We start from the raw sequence: 15,507 nt of genomic DNA, 5'->3' as shown, positions 1-15,507 counted from the left end.
TGATATTATATACCGTAGATGATGAAATCCCTAAATTCCTTACAATTGTACGTTGAGGAACATTGTCCTTAAACTGTTCAACTATTTTCTCACGCACTTGTTCACAAATAGGTGAACCTCGCCCCATCTTTGCTTGTGAATGACTGAGCAATTCAGGGAAGCTCCTTTTATACTCAATCATGGCACCCACCTGTTCCCAATTAGCCTGTTCACCTGTGGGATGTTCCAAATGTTTGATGATCTTTCCTCAACTTTCTCAGTCTTTTTTGCCACCTGTCCCAGCTTTTTTGGAACATGATTATTATTTGCTAAAACAATAAAGTTTATCAGTTTGAACATTAAATATCTTGTATTTGTAGTGTATTCGATTAAATATAGGTTGAACATGATTTCCAAATCATTGTATTCTGTTTTTATTTATGTTTAACACAATGTCCCCACTTCATTGGAATTTGGGTTGTACATTGGATCATAGCGTATGATGAATAAATATTTTATAGATAAACATGGACCTGGGCCAATTAACCAGGGAGTACATGTCACAGTGGTGTGTGTATTAGGGAGCACTGGTGACCAAGCAGGTAGGTTAATTGCAGACTCTAAATTGGCCGTAGGTGTGAATGTGAGTGCGAGTGGTTGTTTGTTTCTATGTGCCCTGCGATTGGCTGGCAACCGGTTCAGGGTGTACCCCGCCTCCCCCCGAAGATAGCTGGGATAGGCTCCAGCACCCCGCAACCCTAGTTAGGATAACCGGTAAAGAAAATGGATGGATGGATGGTGACCAAACAGATGGCAACATGGTATATGGTGTCTGAATATATATAACTTGCAGAGGAGCGTTTTTTGTTTTTTTTAAACTACAAACTGTCTTGAAGGTGGAATTTAAAAAAAGAATGATGTCCACTCAATATAAGGTATGGTGTATTTCCCTTTTTCCATCAAGGACATCATGTCTGGTGCATAAAATAAGCATGAAATTTAGATTGTAGATCCCATCTACAGGACAGCAGATTGTCATGAATCGAGAACACCTATTAGAAGTTGTCAGTAGCAGAAGATGGGAATATTGTGTTTAACTTTTTGACTGTCTGTATACAGATGTGGATTATTAAGGCCTCCCTTTTTACCCTCCCCTCACAGTGTAAATCTCAGCCCACGGGCATGTTCTCCTCTGTGACCTTTTCCTCTGTTGACACCAACGTCTTTGTTCTCAAGGTGTTGGGTTGACATGTTCCTTGTGGTTCTGGCATCAATTATGTATAAATAATAATAACCATGGACAACTGCTGATTTGCAATGACACTTTCATTACAAAGCGAGCAGCCAATAACTCACTGATAGCCATTAGTTATTAATGCCTGGCCACATCAGCTTTACTTTGTCATTTATTGCTTCAGTCTTGATGCCTTTTTAAATATTCAGTAACTGCTGTACCTACATTTACTGTCTGTGGTCTCCTCCACGGAGAAGGCTTTTGCTTGTGGTGTGGAAGATGACCTAGTTATTGTGGAGGACTTTTGCAGTGGCAGTGTGTAGAGGAGGAAAACAGCCTGTTCATACAAAACGTTACGTTGGAAGAAATGATTCATTTGACTGCACACAATCCAACCTCCTGATACAGATGCTCTACTGCCACTTTTACTTTTTGATATCTGTTTTGCAACTCAGTCAAAACTTTTTTAATGCATTAAACATGAACAGGATCTTTCATTAAAAGGTTTCTCTGAGGCAATAATTGTTTTTGATCTGGAATGATATATCACTTATGACTCCTTTACTGTCCTTGCAAAACGATGGTCCACTATGTGATCCACCATATCCTGTCGCTTGCTCGTTCACAATTGGTTGGATTTCTTGTTTTTACATGTATTTTTTTTATATATCCCGTATAAATTGATCAATTAGGTTCAAGTGTACATCATATATTTCTTCATTACATCTGTCTCGCCTGCTTCTACGTCAAAGCAAGAAGAATTTTGAGTTAAAATGTTATCTGATATAAAAAGCTCCAATGTAGATTAGGTAGTACTGTAGGTCAAATCCATATTTGTTCTTTGTCTCTTCTCGAGTATTAATTCATTTTCTATACCACTTATTGTGCTCAGGGTCAGGGAAAGCTGAAGTCAATCCCAGCTGACTTGTGAGATGGAGTTAAAGCCTGGACTGATCACCATTCTATCACAGGACTGACACACGAAGACAAACAACCATTCATTCTCATATTCACACCATCATCCAAATTAATCTCCAATGAAGCTAACATACTTGTTTTTGGACTGGGGAACGAAGAGATTTGATGCACTGAACAAGAACCCTTTTGAGTTTGAATAATATCCACTCAAGATCATTCAGATAGCTGAAACAAAGGGCATATTGGTGCCTTTTTGTCTGTGTTTCTCCAGTCACATTTTTTTACAATTATTATTATATTCAGTGATTGTTTCATAAGAAAACCATTTGCACATTCCTCTCACTCAGATAAGATCTCCCCACACAAAGTAATTATATGTTCATTGAATTGAGTTTGCAGGCAGCATGGTGTAATAGTGGTGAGCACATCTGCCTCACAGTCAAGAGGCTCTCATGTTTGCATGGGTTTTCTCACATTCCAGAAACATCTTATCTTCATTAAAGACCCTATTTTGCTCGTCTAGGTGTGAAAGTGGGAATGTGAGTGTTTATATGTGCCCTGCAACTGTCTGGAGACCAGTCCAGGGTGTATGTACCCTGCCCCTCACCCAGTTTCATCACGTTGCATTGCAACGTGTTGAAACTAAACAAAACCAAAAGACAAAGATGCTACATTCAACTGCAAACAGTGGCCAAGTCACTGTCCAAAGGAATGAACAAAATTATTTTGATCTAATACTCCATCCATCCATCCATCCATCCATCCATCCTTTTTCTGAGCCGCTTCTCCTCACTCGGGTCGCGGGCGTGCTGGAGCCTATCCCAGCTATCATCGGGCAGGAGGCGGGGTACACCCTGAACTGGTTGCCAGCCAAGCGCAGGGCACATACAAACAAACAACCATTCGCACTCACATTCACACCTACGGGCAATTTAGATTTGTCAATTAACCTACCGTGCATGTTTTTGGGATGTGGGAGGAAACCGGAGTGCCTGGAGAAAACCCACGCAGGGAGAACATGCAAACTCCACACAGGCTAATACTCTAATAAATTGAATTGTGAAAACCCACTGTAGCATGCACTGTTAACAGGTTGAACAGCAGGGCAAAACAAAAATATGCTGCTCAAGAATTTTGCACCGGAGTTGCATCCATTTAAAATATGCTTACCGTGTGGTTTTCAATTAATGCAGCCAGTTGTTGTTCAAAGAACTACAAGGCCAGTACGCAGTCAGAACTGTGGGAACGACACTCCAGGCTTTTCTCCACCTGTGCACCAGCAAGTGCAGCTGCATAGCTCAATATAGAGTGGATTGTTTGCTTTTCAAATGAGCATGTTCATCCAGTCAGCAATTTGCATTTTGGGAAAAATATTCCAATGAATCTTTGATAAACTAAACTATGAAATCTAATAAACTATTAAATGGATAATTATGATTTTAAAAAATATCCAGTAACATAAAATCCATAGACGTTTAAATTTGAATAGGCATTGGATTATTTTGTTGAATATCGGTTTATCCTCCCTCATTGGAAGGAATGTCTCTTTAAACTTTTAATTGATACCCTTATGAAGACCAAGGGGCCTCTCGGTAACGTCCCCTATTGGTGCGAGTGTTATTTCTTAATGCAAGTGCAACGCCTCACAGATGAGTGGCAGATGAGTGAAAATGCCCCAACTGAACACTGCAGTCACTCGAATTTCGATCTCACACCTCCGACGACGAGTACAAACATGAAATGAAAACCCCAGTGACGCGCCGACCTTGTTACTGTTAACCATGCGCCACGCTTGCGTCTCCAACAATGGCAGCTTTCCTCGTTCGATTTTGTTGCGCTTTTTGTTTGTTTGCTTTTTCATGACTTCAAGTTCCCAAAGAATATAATCAAAACGGTTTGTGTCATTGCAGGCCGAAACTCACCCTCTCTTCTAAAACTATGAAATCAAGAGTTACAAAATATGGCTTATACACAGGAGGCGTATATCAAAACACATTTCGCGATGTTCTTCTGAACGAATTGTACATAAACAGACAAATTAAAATACTACGCCTGTTAAAATGATAAAAATAGAATTATTACAATTATTATTGTCGCATTGTTTCCTTTTCCTGTTTCGTTATTAATACTAGAAATGCCAGTGGGTGATTGGAGAATGGTTTTGCATCATCGTCACCTTCTTCGGTGTCTGACTGTGAACTGAAGCAGCGAGAGGCTCCTTTCTCTTTCCCATGGGGATCGGATAAATATAGCGTGCGCACGCGTGCGAGCCAGCGCCGCGCGCGCCCGCGCGCACGCACGCCCGCGCGCGGGCGCGCATGCACCATTTGCTGTTTGCGTAAAAGTGATTAGCCAGACACAACTGCGAAACTGTCGAAACTGTGATCTTTGAGGGAGTCGAGCCACCGAATCCTGTAAACCACACCAGCGCCCAAAGTGATGTAATATTAAAAAGGTCTCCCAGTCCAAATCAAAATATCTAAAGCCAGTGTTCATTCGCCGTGATTTTTCTAATGTTGACACATTTTTATGGATCAACTTTTAGAATGTAACTCCTTCAATCGCGACACAGTATATATTTGTGGTTAGTTGTGTGTTCATGGAGGCAAATTGTCAGCATGTGGAAATTTCCATTTGATCTAGATTATGAAGGTTTGTATTGAATTGCGAATGATATATATATATATATATATATATATATATATATATATATATATATATATATATATATATATATATATAGTAATTTCTCTTTTGCACCTGTTTTTAATTGCTCGACAGATTGAATGTTATTTTTAAACATGCGTTTTGGATTGGACTTCAGGTTTATGAGCTTAAAAATGTATACGGCACATCATATTTAAAAAGCTTTTATATTGACCAGCGTAACAATAATCACGTTATATGTCGAAATGAAAATGTTCCGTCTTGGAATTTCGCATGCTATTATTTTTGACATTACATACATTTCATTATAGGTATTTGCTCTGTCAATATAAAAAGGTAATAATGAAAATAGATAAAGTGTATTCGAATTATTTATCTGATTTATTTACAAATAAAGCCAGTGTACAACATAATATAGCGACGTAGAATTACATATACTGGATTTCCCCCCCCCCCCCCGCCCCCCATAATAAACAGACTATTTCAGAGCTTTTTGTGTCTCCTACGAAAAGGAAGTCAAAATTATTCACATCTTGCTTCGAGTAGGAAAAAAAAAATCACAGAACTCTAATGGTAATACAACAGAAAAAGACAGAAAAAGTCAAATGGTTCATTTAAAAAACAAACAAACAAGTATTTACAAATATTACCTGTACAGAAATATTTCCTTTTTTCTTTTTTTTTCTCCGTGTGCGAACAGTCTTTACATATAGTTACATCGTCCAGTGCTGCCTATTACACGTCCTCCGAATATAAAAATATGTTTTGTAGTAGTTAGGGTCAGTGTCACTGCGCCGGCCATTTGGACACGGCGCCCGCCGTGGCTGAAGGTAAAACATGCCCCGAAAGAATACCGGACGGTACACCGAGGATGGGGGCGATGGCGGCGGAGGTCCGGCTGAGCGAGAGGGACTGAGCGCTCAGCAGGGCCGACTGAACGGTCGCCGGAGGCCGCAGGAAGGCCTGCGCCGAGCCCGCTGTGGACGACGACGACGAGCTAGACACCCCGATAATGTTGTCTATGCTGAAGGAGGGTCTGCCGGACGGCTCGGACTTGATGATGGACGTCGTGCTCAGACTGCTGAGCTGAAGTTGCAGGCCCGGGCTGAGCTGCGAGTTGAAGGCTTTGCGGTTCAACTCGGCCGAGGGCAGCAGAGGAACCCCCGGGGGCAGCATCGGCCCCACGGTGGGGATGTACGGGTATTGCAAAGCCGCGGGGTGGGAATACGCAGCCGGGTGGATGCCGTAGTGCCTTCCGTAGGGGCCGCCCAGACCGTACGCCCCGAAACTTTGCATCATAAGCGCGGTCTGTTCCCTGAGCACGTCCGGTTGAACTCGTTTGAACCTTTTCCTCCTCCTGAGGAAGCTGCCGTTGTCAAACATGTCCTCCGAAGCCGGGTCCAGGGTCCAGTAGTTGCCCTTGCCGGGGTTGCCGGGCTCCCGGGGGATCTTGACGAAGCAGTCGTTCAGAGACAAGTTGTGGCGGATGGAGTTCTGCCAGGCCGGGAACTTCTCTCGGTAGTAGGGGAAGCGGCTGCTGATGAACTCGCAGATGCCGCTGAGGGTCAGCTTCTTCTGGGGGCTCTGCAGGATGGCCATGGTGATGAGCGCGATGTACGAATACGGCGGCTTCACCAGACTGCTTTTGGGCTTCTGGAGGGCGGGACCTCCCGGCGTGCAGGCGCTCTGCTCGTCTCCCTTAGCGGGGCCGGGCTCCCCTTCCCCGGAGCTCTCGCCGCCGGACCTCATGTCGTCTTTGTCGTCGTCGTCGTCGTCGTCGTCGCGGAGCTCGTGCAGGACGCCCGCCCCGGGACTGTCGCTCAGGTCGCTGTCCCGCTCCGTGCATTCGTCGTCCCCCTCGCCCACCACGTCGATGTCCACGTCCTCGGCTGTGAGCACCGTCTGGCCCGACATGCCGCTGGCTCTTTCGCTGCCTCCGGACAGGGTCATCTCACGGCTGACTCACAGTTCTTGACTCGAAGAAGAAGAAGAAGAAGAAGAAGAGGAAGAAGAAGAAGAAAAAGAAGAAGAAGAAAAGAAAAGCAAAGAAAAAAAGGTCTTGGAGCCAAAACAAGCGCTGGCGTACTGGGGCAGGGCGTGTGTTGACTTTGTGCTGGCCCCTGTCAAGAGCTCGGATGTCTCTCCAAAGAAGCACTTCTGCGAAGACAAACTTCTTCTTGCTGCGCGCAGATGAGGCGACTTGTTCCGTCGCCGCTCACGATGGGATCCAGCCACACTTGGAGCACACGCTCGGGATGTCACATGCTTTAAAGGTCGGAGCTTTTAAAAGGGACTCTGATAGATTACCCCCCCCCCCCCCCCCCCGCCCCCCAACCCCCACCGCCACCTCCACCGAGTCCAGTATATGATGAGGGGCTGGCCACGTGGTTCGGTGACGGCATCACGCCCCCCTCTCTCGTCCTCCCTGCAGCCTCTTGCCTGCTCGCTTGCTGCTGCTGCTGCTGCTGCAGCTGTTAAACCATGCAAACTGGAGTTGTTTCATGGATTTGTCAACAAAGGGACATCAGCAGTGCTGCTCGCCGCTCATTTCGCTCTTCGCCCGTCATAGACCATTTAGCGGCTCGCAAGCGGCAGGAGGAGGAGGAGGAGGAGGAGGAGGAGGGGGAAGAGCGGCAGGAGAGAGAGAGAGAGAGAGAGAGAGAGAGAGAAAATTGCTCTGCGTGATTGAACCATCTGACGCGCATTAACGCGAACGCGTGAAACGCTTCACGATGAATTTTTGCAAATGTGACGAAAGCTGCAGCATGAAATCGACCACAATTCAGGTTGGATTCTTATTATTAGCATTTTCAATTGTGTTTGCATTATAATAATAATAATAATATTTATTATTATTATTCAATCTAAGCATGCGTACATTAAATCTATAATATTTGAATATTATCGTTAAAATATGCTTATTGTCGGCTTAAATGCACAACACTTGAGACTTCCCTTTTTCCCCTTTTTTCCCTTTTTTTTTTTTTGCAGCCGATCCGTGAATGCAAAACCTCAATTCAAGTATATTTATTCCCGCGGGATTAGCAGAGGGTGGGAAGAATATTGAGAGGCAGCAGCAGCAGCAGCAGCAGCAGCAGCAGCAGCAATGAATGAAGAGAATGACGAATTTCCTTCAGAGTTCGGAAGAGGTGTTAACGACTCCGATCATTGCATGTTTTTTACATTTGAAAACAGTCGGAAATGCACCAGCGGGAGAATGCAAAGAGCGCATCATTCAGACACATGTTGGTGAGCTGCATGCGTGAGAACATGGAGGCAAAAAAAAAACACAAAACAAAAAAAACCGACTTTAGCTTCACTGGAAACCTCCAAAGCGTCGAATATTGATTATTTCATGCTCCGCATACATTGCGATTATAGCGCGTAATAGATTCTCCTTAAAAGCCGTTTTGTGAGTTAATGGAAAACTTCAATAATCGACACAAATCAATTAATTGTGACAAAAGTGCATTTAAAAATTGGATGGCATTGAAATTACTCCTTTATAATATTACTAAACGACTGCAAATTATTTCTTGGTCAAAAGCAAGTACAGGCTAAAAAAAAATAATATTCGGATAAAAACAATGATATACACTTTGTCATCACGATGGCGGGTATTATTGTAATCAAATTGATATCGTGACAAGAAACAATTGTTTTCGAGGATTCTCTCTGGTTTTATTTGGGGTTTCTATGTTTGTTTTTTCGCCGCATTGTCACGGCCCCTCTGTTCGGGTGATAAAAGTGGCATGAATGAATGAATGAAACGCTATCATTAATAATGCTCGCTGGGGTCAGAGGAGGGAAGCATGCGTCTTCCAATTAGACCTGCCTGGTGTTAATCTTTGGCCGACCTGTGTGATCCGAGAGGCCGTCAATACGGACTACTTAGCCGGAACGAGTCAACTCTCGAGCAGGACTCGTTTGAAGAAAACACCCCTGTCACCTTTCTGGTGAACGATTTGCAGATTATTTGGCGCGTTTTAGGAATACGAATTGCCTACGCACGAAACTTAATTGTCTTATTTTTAAGGGGATCGCCACATGGAGTCACGCTCTCGTCTTTATTGCATTTGTTGTGCGAGCAGGTGCTGGTGGAGTCTTTCGTCAAAAGCAGAAAAATAAAGCTCAGGTGCAGCATAGTGTGGAAAGTGTCCGATATAACCTACGTGCAGCACAGGTGTCCTCCCTCAGGTCTTCCGAAGCCTCATAAATCTGCTCTTAGACCGCCGCAGTTTGTTAATGAAATGTACGTTTTAAGCGCACGTGCGCGGCTTAGCGCAACCGAACCTTTTAGTGTAATAAGACAACTCGTGTGGGCGCGCGCGTGCGCGTGCTGCTGCTGCTGCTGCTGCCGGACGACAGGTGATGAGAGGGAACGTCACGTGATCACTGACTATACGGCAAGGTCACCGAACTAATAATTGTGATCATAATAACGCGACGCTCTGTTGATTTCTGACAGGGGTGGGTTCGCTCTCTCTCTCTCTCTCTCTCTCTCTCTCTCTCTCTCTCTCTCTGTCTTTCACACACATGAACCCCCCTCTCTTCCTCTTTGGTGGGGTTCAAAGGTTGGGTCACCTGCGAAAAATAGTGGCACCGCACATTACTATACGCAAATATGCATGCAGTGAGACACGAGATAAGTGTAATAGATCAACTTGCCGCTGTGCGTTCTAACACAGTTTTCAATGTAGTGATAATATAACGTTATTATAATTATTTTATGTCGACCACAAAATAGGATTCATGACAAGTCCTTGAGCTGTGAGAGGTGCACAAATAAACCTCAGTGTTCAAATAAAACATAACAGCAGTTTATTTGATGGATGGATTTTATTTTATTTTTTTCAAATGTAAAATACGTCCCACTGCAAAATAAATGTGTTTTCTCTGCGTCTTGTTTGAAAATTGTTGTTACACATTCATTTAATTCTCACGTTGTCTTATTCGCAAAACTTTAGAATTCGGGTCATATTTTGCTCTGGTTCGACTGCCAGCAATCATGCAGGTGCATGGTTGAACAAGTTTGGGTACATTTCGATTATAGTGATTACAGTAAACGTAATGGTCATCACTTTGAACAAAAAACAAACAAACAAATAAGACAATAAAAATAACACAATAAATCAACAATAAAAAAATAAATCAAACATTATTTTGACGGCAAATTATTGTTTTTTTTACCCTCACGGCTATTTTGAATGCTTTCAGGGACAATGGCAAGAGCCCTCAGCCACTCTTTTTATCCACCTTCCCCTTTTCGTCGCATGTCACTCTATCAGTCTGCAAGTTTCTGTCAAACAACACGATGGAGCCCATTTTTAACCGTCTGTCCGCGCGCGTGTGTGCGTGCGCCGTTGTGCATTTATATGAAGACGTGAAAGAACATTTTAATCCGCGTTCCTTTTCTTTTTTTCTCTTTTTTCTTTTCTTTTCTTTTTGTACAGTGGATCTGCAAACTAATAAAACAACAACCAGAGGAGGTTTCGTGAAATTTCTACACACATTTTCATCAGTTTATTTGGCCAGTTTTGTCCAACAGATGTCAGCAGGTAGCGGCGAGATGCATTCATAGGACTTAAAGAGTGTAGGCCTTTAAACGACTCCGACAGCCTCTCCAATTTGTATGAGCTATGAATCATTAAAATGTGCACTAAGCAATAAGATATGTAGGTATTAATTAAAATTTAGAGAGCAGGAAATCAGACGTCAGTTCGAGTCATGCACACCATGTGGTATTTTTTTTTAAATTACATTTTAGGCAGATCTAATTACAAGGAAAAATACAAATAACGTTGAAATACTAGAATTATTTCCAAAATATGCACTATTAAGAAAAACAACAGCCTCCGCACGAGTTGCCCGAACAAAGGGAGGCATCATCGGGAAACTGCATTAAACGCACATGCATGGGAAAATGACACCTTCAGCTAAATGCAGCCAGATTACCATGCCAATGTACTTGCAATGTCACCCAGTTTGTAGGCTTTTTGTCATTCAGATGAAGCTGACACGACCAGCGTGCTGTGGATGTGATTCCGGCTGTAAACAGTGCAAATTAGCTTTCTATTTAAGCACGGTGTCAAAACACATGCAGGTCGGTTTAAAATGGAATCAATGCGGGAATAAAAGCGATAGTAGTAACATGCAAATTCTGTCCGGGTGCCCGAACCCAATTGGAACTCGATTTGCAGTAAACTTGGTTGTAGGCTGTTTGCTTCACTCAAGGGCAAACACTGTAAAATTGAGAGAAAATACCCCACACATACTTCAATAGCCAAATATAATTTATTATAATAATAATAATAATTATTATTATTATTCACTATGACCCCTTCACTCAGTATCCTCTTGCTGAGTGAGTGTGTGATGTGACATACGTATATGTACATACAGTATATCCAACATCACACTAAATTACCATCGACGTGCAACCCACTCTGTCGATAATAAAAGTCATGCACATAATCTGTTAACCTCGTCACTGGGGCTCTTTACCTCTTTTTGAACCCAATTAATTAAAAGATGAACAAATTCATATGAAATCTGACCATGATGTTTTGATTTATTGACAGGACTGTCAATGTTATTAACAAGCATTGCTGTGATTTAAATAGAGTTTTCTTATCTATTAAATGTGCACAAAGGCCTTTCTACACTCAGGCATCATGCAGAGTTAAAAAAACAAAACAAAACGCTTCTTATTTTGGCCATCACTGCTTCTCTTATTAGCTTTCTGAAATGAGCCCTTGTGTTATCACAGCAGGAAAGTACACATCCCACACAATAATCAAAGACATGATGCTGCCTGTTGAAATTAAGGACTGCATCTTTTAATTGTCAATTAAGGGAGGTTAAGTGGACTAAACAGAGCCAGTGATTCCATTCAGGTGTTACAATTTATTGCAAATAGCTCTGTGAAGTTTTCTCTGGTGAAAATTCATTGTGGAAAAAAAAGGACTGTACTTAAGAAATGTTTTAGACCACCTATCGTAAAATAGAGAGGAAAAAAAAATTGAAATCTTTCAAAAACTCGATTTTCAGTGGTTTCTTGACGGATTACCATTTTAAACAGGAATGATACATTTCAAACTAAAGTCACATTTTTATATCCATCAATGAGATTTTCAGTCAGAAATTAATTAACCCTAACATTCAACCAGTCAAACTAGACTTATCTTAAAAACTACAATTGGACATATAAATCAATAAATAGTAATGTGCTTACTTGCTTGTTTTTTTTTGTTTTTTTTTGTAACGCAGTGAACAATAATGATTAGCATTAAAAATGTCCAGTAATGAGCTTCTACTTATTATCCATTACAGAAACATGAACTGATTTTGGTAATCACTAATGCTGTTAATTCGGGACAGCAATGGCATAAACATTATATTGGGTGATGGTCTAATAAATTTATCAGGCACTATTTGTAGGGTCTCAAATAATCATTGATCATTTTCTGATACAGTCAACGACGATTGTATATAGTTAATCAATAAGATGCATGTCACCGTTGGTTCCAATTTGGTTGAATTTAGCAATTATTTGCATTTGCATACTGACTGAACTTGAAATAAAGTTGACTGCCCTTCCACCTGTGCTGGAAGTCCAAAGTCAGGCACACAAGCATCAATAATTTACATTCCCACAAGATTCCTGTTTAAAGATGAAATCTATGACTCTTATTCATTATCATATGTCTTCTAGGTATGGTTTTTGTCATTAAGCAATAATTCTCCTGTCCACACTCCCCCATTACTCCACTGCTCCACACTTTTACAAATGCCTCAGGGCCATAAATACTAATGAAATGTCTTTGCTTAATTTGATTTTGCTGGTACACTTGCAGTTACGACTGAACTTTCCCATGAGAGAGGCTGATTGAACACTTTCAAGTCCTTATGGAAGCAGAAAAACATTCCAAAGCGCCATGGAGATCATTTCCATAATTACCCCGATTGGCAGCCTAATGACCCTCTGTGACAATAAAAAGATCTCTTGTTAATTCCATTTCTGTCGCTGACATTCAAGAGATTCCGATCTTGCATGTTTGAGGGTTCACAAGATAACAAGTGCACATTTTTTCCCTCCTCTTTCAGCCAGTGAGAAAGAGCAGCCCCATTCAGTGCTGGACCCTGTCACACTGCAGAGATGCCGCTCTGCTCTGCAGTAAGAGAGATCTGCTCATGCTTGCACCACCCGTCCACCTTGGCCCAAAGTTGGATAATTTATCGTCTGAGGGGAGATTATAAAGATGGATCTTTGAGGCAATCAATTCTCATGTTTCGTTTTGAATGGTGAGCTAGAAATGAAGTGCAGAATAATTAAAAAGATCACAAGTCCCCCCTCGCATGTAATAATGAGAAGCTCCGGAGGTAGCAGGCTCTGCCACGGTTGCCAGATGACCGGGAAAAACGGGTCCAACATCACCACCCCCACCAAATGACGAGTTTGGGAGTTGGGGTCACTATTGCAACACACTGAGAGTGGTCGAAAAGTAAGGCAAAGCTGATTGTTAGATGAAAAAAAATGAGTGGGAAGGGGTTTTAATATGTTATGCAGTGACCACAATGTTCACAGTGTTGGAATATGTTCTTCATCAGAGTCGTTATATACATTAGGACTGTGCATACACAATTGTGAACTATTTTGCCCCAATGAATCAAATTGGTATTCAAAGGGATTGTATTTTATTTTATTTTTTTAAAGTAAGCTTCTTCGAAGCATGTTCTTCCCATAAAGAACACACGCTTTAATGTACTTATCATGTACCCGTCTATTTCTGTGTGCTATACATTAGCCTTCGTTCACACTGCAGGGAATGATGCTCAATTCATATTTTTTGTTAAATCCGATTTTTTTATGTAGTCATTCACATTACAAAAACAAATATGACTTCTAGTGAGGACGGAATGCGTCCGTGACGTCGTACGCAAGTGCACACAACAGGACGTCACGTTGCGCATGTGCACAAACCTGGCGCGCTGCGTTTACAGAAGTATTTGGCTTTTTGCCTAAAGGCTTCTTTGTACTGACGTCACTACGGCTGTCCCTCGCGTAGTTAGCCTTTATACTCGAGTGGAACCCACATGCGCAGTTTTGAAAATGTTTGCCGTGTGCGCGTCAAGCTACGCTGAGGGGCCGAGTGGGAAAATTCGTCGGTCACATAATGCAATACGGGCGTCGTCGGCCACGCGACCGCTGGAGTATAAATAGGCCTCTAGTCTCATCATGATGCATTTGTGGCAATTTAAAGGATTTTATGTGTCATGTGGGCAATGACAATGAGACCTGGGAGGGTGTGATTGGGAAGAATGGCTTCAGATCAGAACCCACGCGATATTCTGTTATTAGACTTCTGTGCTGGTCATGGACTGTCCATAACGAACACCAAGTTCAAGCATAAAGGTTTCCACATGTGCACTTGGCACCAGGACACTCAAGGTCGCAGTTTGATGATTGATTTTGTGGTCGTGTCGTCGGACTTGCATGCCTTGTACACTCGGGTGAAGAGAGGTGCGCAGCTGTCAACCGATCACTATCTGGTGGTGAGTTGGCTCCGATGGTGGGGGAAGATGCCGGTAAGACATAGCAGGCCCAAACGTATTGTGATGGTTTGCTGGGAACGACCGGCAGAATCCCCTGTCAGAAGGAGTTTCAACTCCCACATTCTGCAGAGCTTCATCCACGTCCCATGGCACTGCAACATTGCTTGGTCATCGGGAAGAAGTGGATCTGGATTGGCAAACCGGGGTGGTGGGCCCCCTTTTTAAGAAGCGGGACCGTATGGTGTGTTCCAACTATAGGGAAACCACTCTCCTCAGCCTCCCTGATAAGGTATATTCAGGGGTGCTGGAGAGGAGGGTCTGTTAGGAAGTCAAATCTCAGATTCAGTAGGAGCCGTGTGGTTTTTCATCCCGGCTGTGGAACAATGGTCCAGCTCTTCACCCTCAGCAGGGTCCTCGACGGTGCATGGAATTTTGCCCAACCAGTCTACATGTGTTTTGTGGACATGGAGAAGACGTTCGACCATGTCCTTCTGGGAGTCCTGTGGAGTGTGCTCTGGGTGTATGGGGTGTCCCGGACACTCTGGTACGGGCTCTTCGGTCCCTATACAACCGGTGTCAGAGTTTGGTTCGCGTTGCCGGCAGTAAGTTGAATACGTTTTCAGTGAGGTTTGGACTCCGCCAAGGCTGCCCTTTGTCACCGATTCTGTTAATTACCTTCACGGACAGAATTTTTAGGTTCAGCCGAGGCGTTGAGGGTGTCCGGTTTGGCAATGTCAGTATTATGTCTCTGCTTTTAGCAGATGATGTAGTTCTGATGTCTGCATCAAGCCGCGATCTTCAGCTCTCACTGGAGCGGTCCGCAGCCGAGTGTAAAGTAGCTAGGATGAAAATCAGCACCTCCAATTTGAGACCATCATCCTCAGTCGGAAAAGGGTGGAGTGCCCTCTCCTACCCTGATCTATGGTCATGAGCTTTGGGTCATACCCGAAAGAACAAGATTGCGGATACAAGCGGCCGAAATGAGTTTCTTCTGCATGGTGTCGGGGGTCTCCCTTAGAGATAGCGTGAGAAACTCGGTCATCTCCGCATAGAGAGGAGCCAGAAGAGGTGACTCTGCCATTTGGATAGGATGCCCCCTGGACGCCTCCATGGTGAGGTATTCAGGGCACATCCCACTGGGAGGAGGACACGCT

The 15,507-nt window shown here is 43.1% G+C and overlaps 1 protein-coding gene across 1 annotated transcript; it reads right to left on the bottom strand.

The window, feature by feature from the left end:
* Positions 1-5,375: 5,375 nt before the first annotated feature.
* foxd3 (forkhead box D3) lies at positions 5,376-7,023 on the bottom strand. Its single transcript, XM_061683901.1, has one exon. The coding sequence runs from the start codon at positions 6,746-6,748 to the stop codon at positions 5,585-5,587; it is 1,164 nt and encodes a 387-aa protein (XP_061539885.1). The 5' UTR covers positions 6,749-7,023; the 3' UTR covers positions 5,376-5,584.
* Between the last annotated feature and the right edge of the window lie 8,484 nt (positions 7,024-15,507).

The sequence above is a fragment of the Phycodurus eques genome, chromosome 8 (genome assembly GCF_024500275.1).
Source record: "Phycodurus eques isolate BA_2022a chromosome 8, UOR_Pequ_1.1, whole genome shotgun sequence".
NCBI classification, from domain to species: Eukaryota; Metazoa; Chordata; class Actinopteri; order Syngnathiformes; family Syngnathidae; genus Phycodurus; species Phycodurus eques.
The sequence above is the reverse complement of the archived record's forward strand: the minus strand, read 5'-3'. Positions and strand labels throughout refer to the sequence as shown.

Bases quoted from the DNA above. Each gene is read 5' to 3' on its own strand.
- foxd3 (XM_061683901.1), bottom strand. From the start codon at position 6,748: ATGACCCTGTCCGGAGGCAGCGAAAGAGCCAGCGGCATGTCGGGCCAG.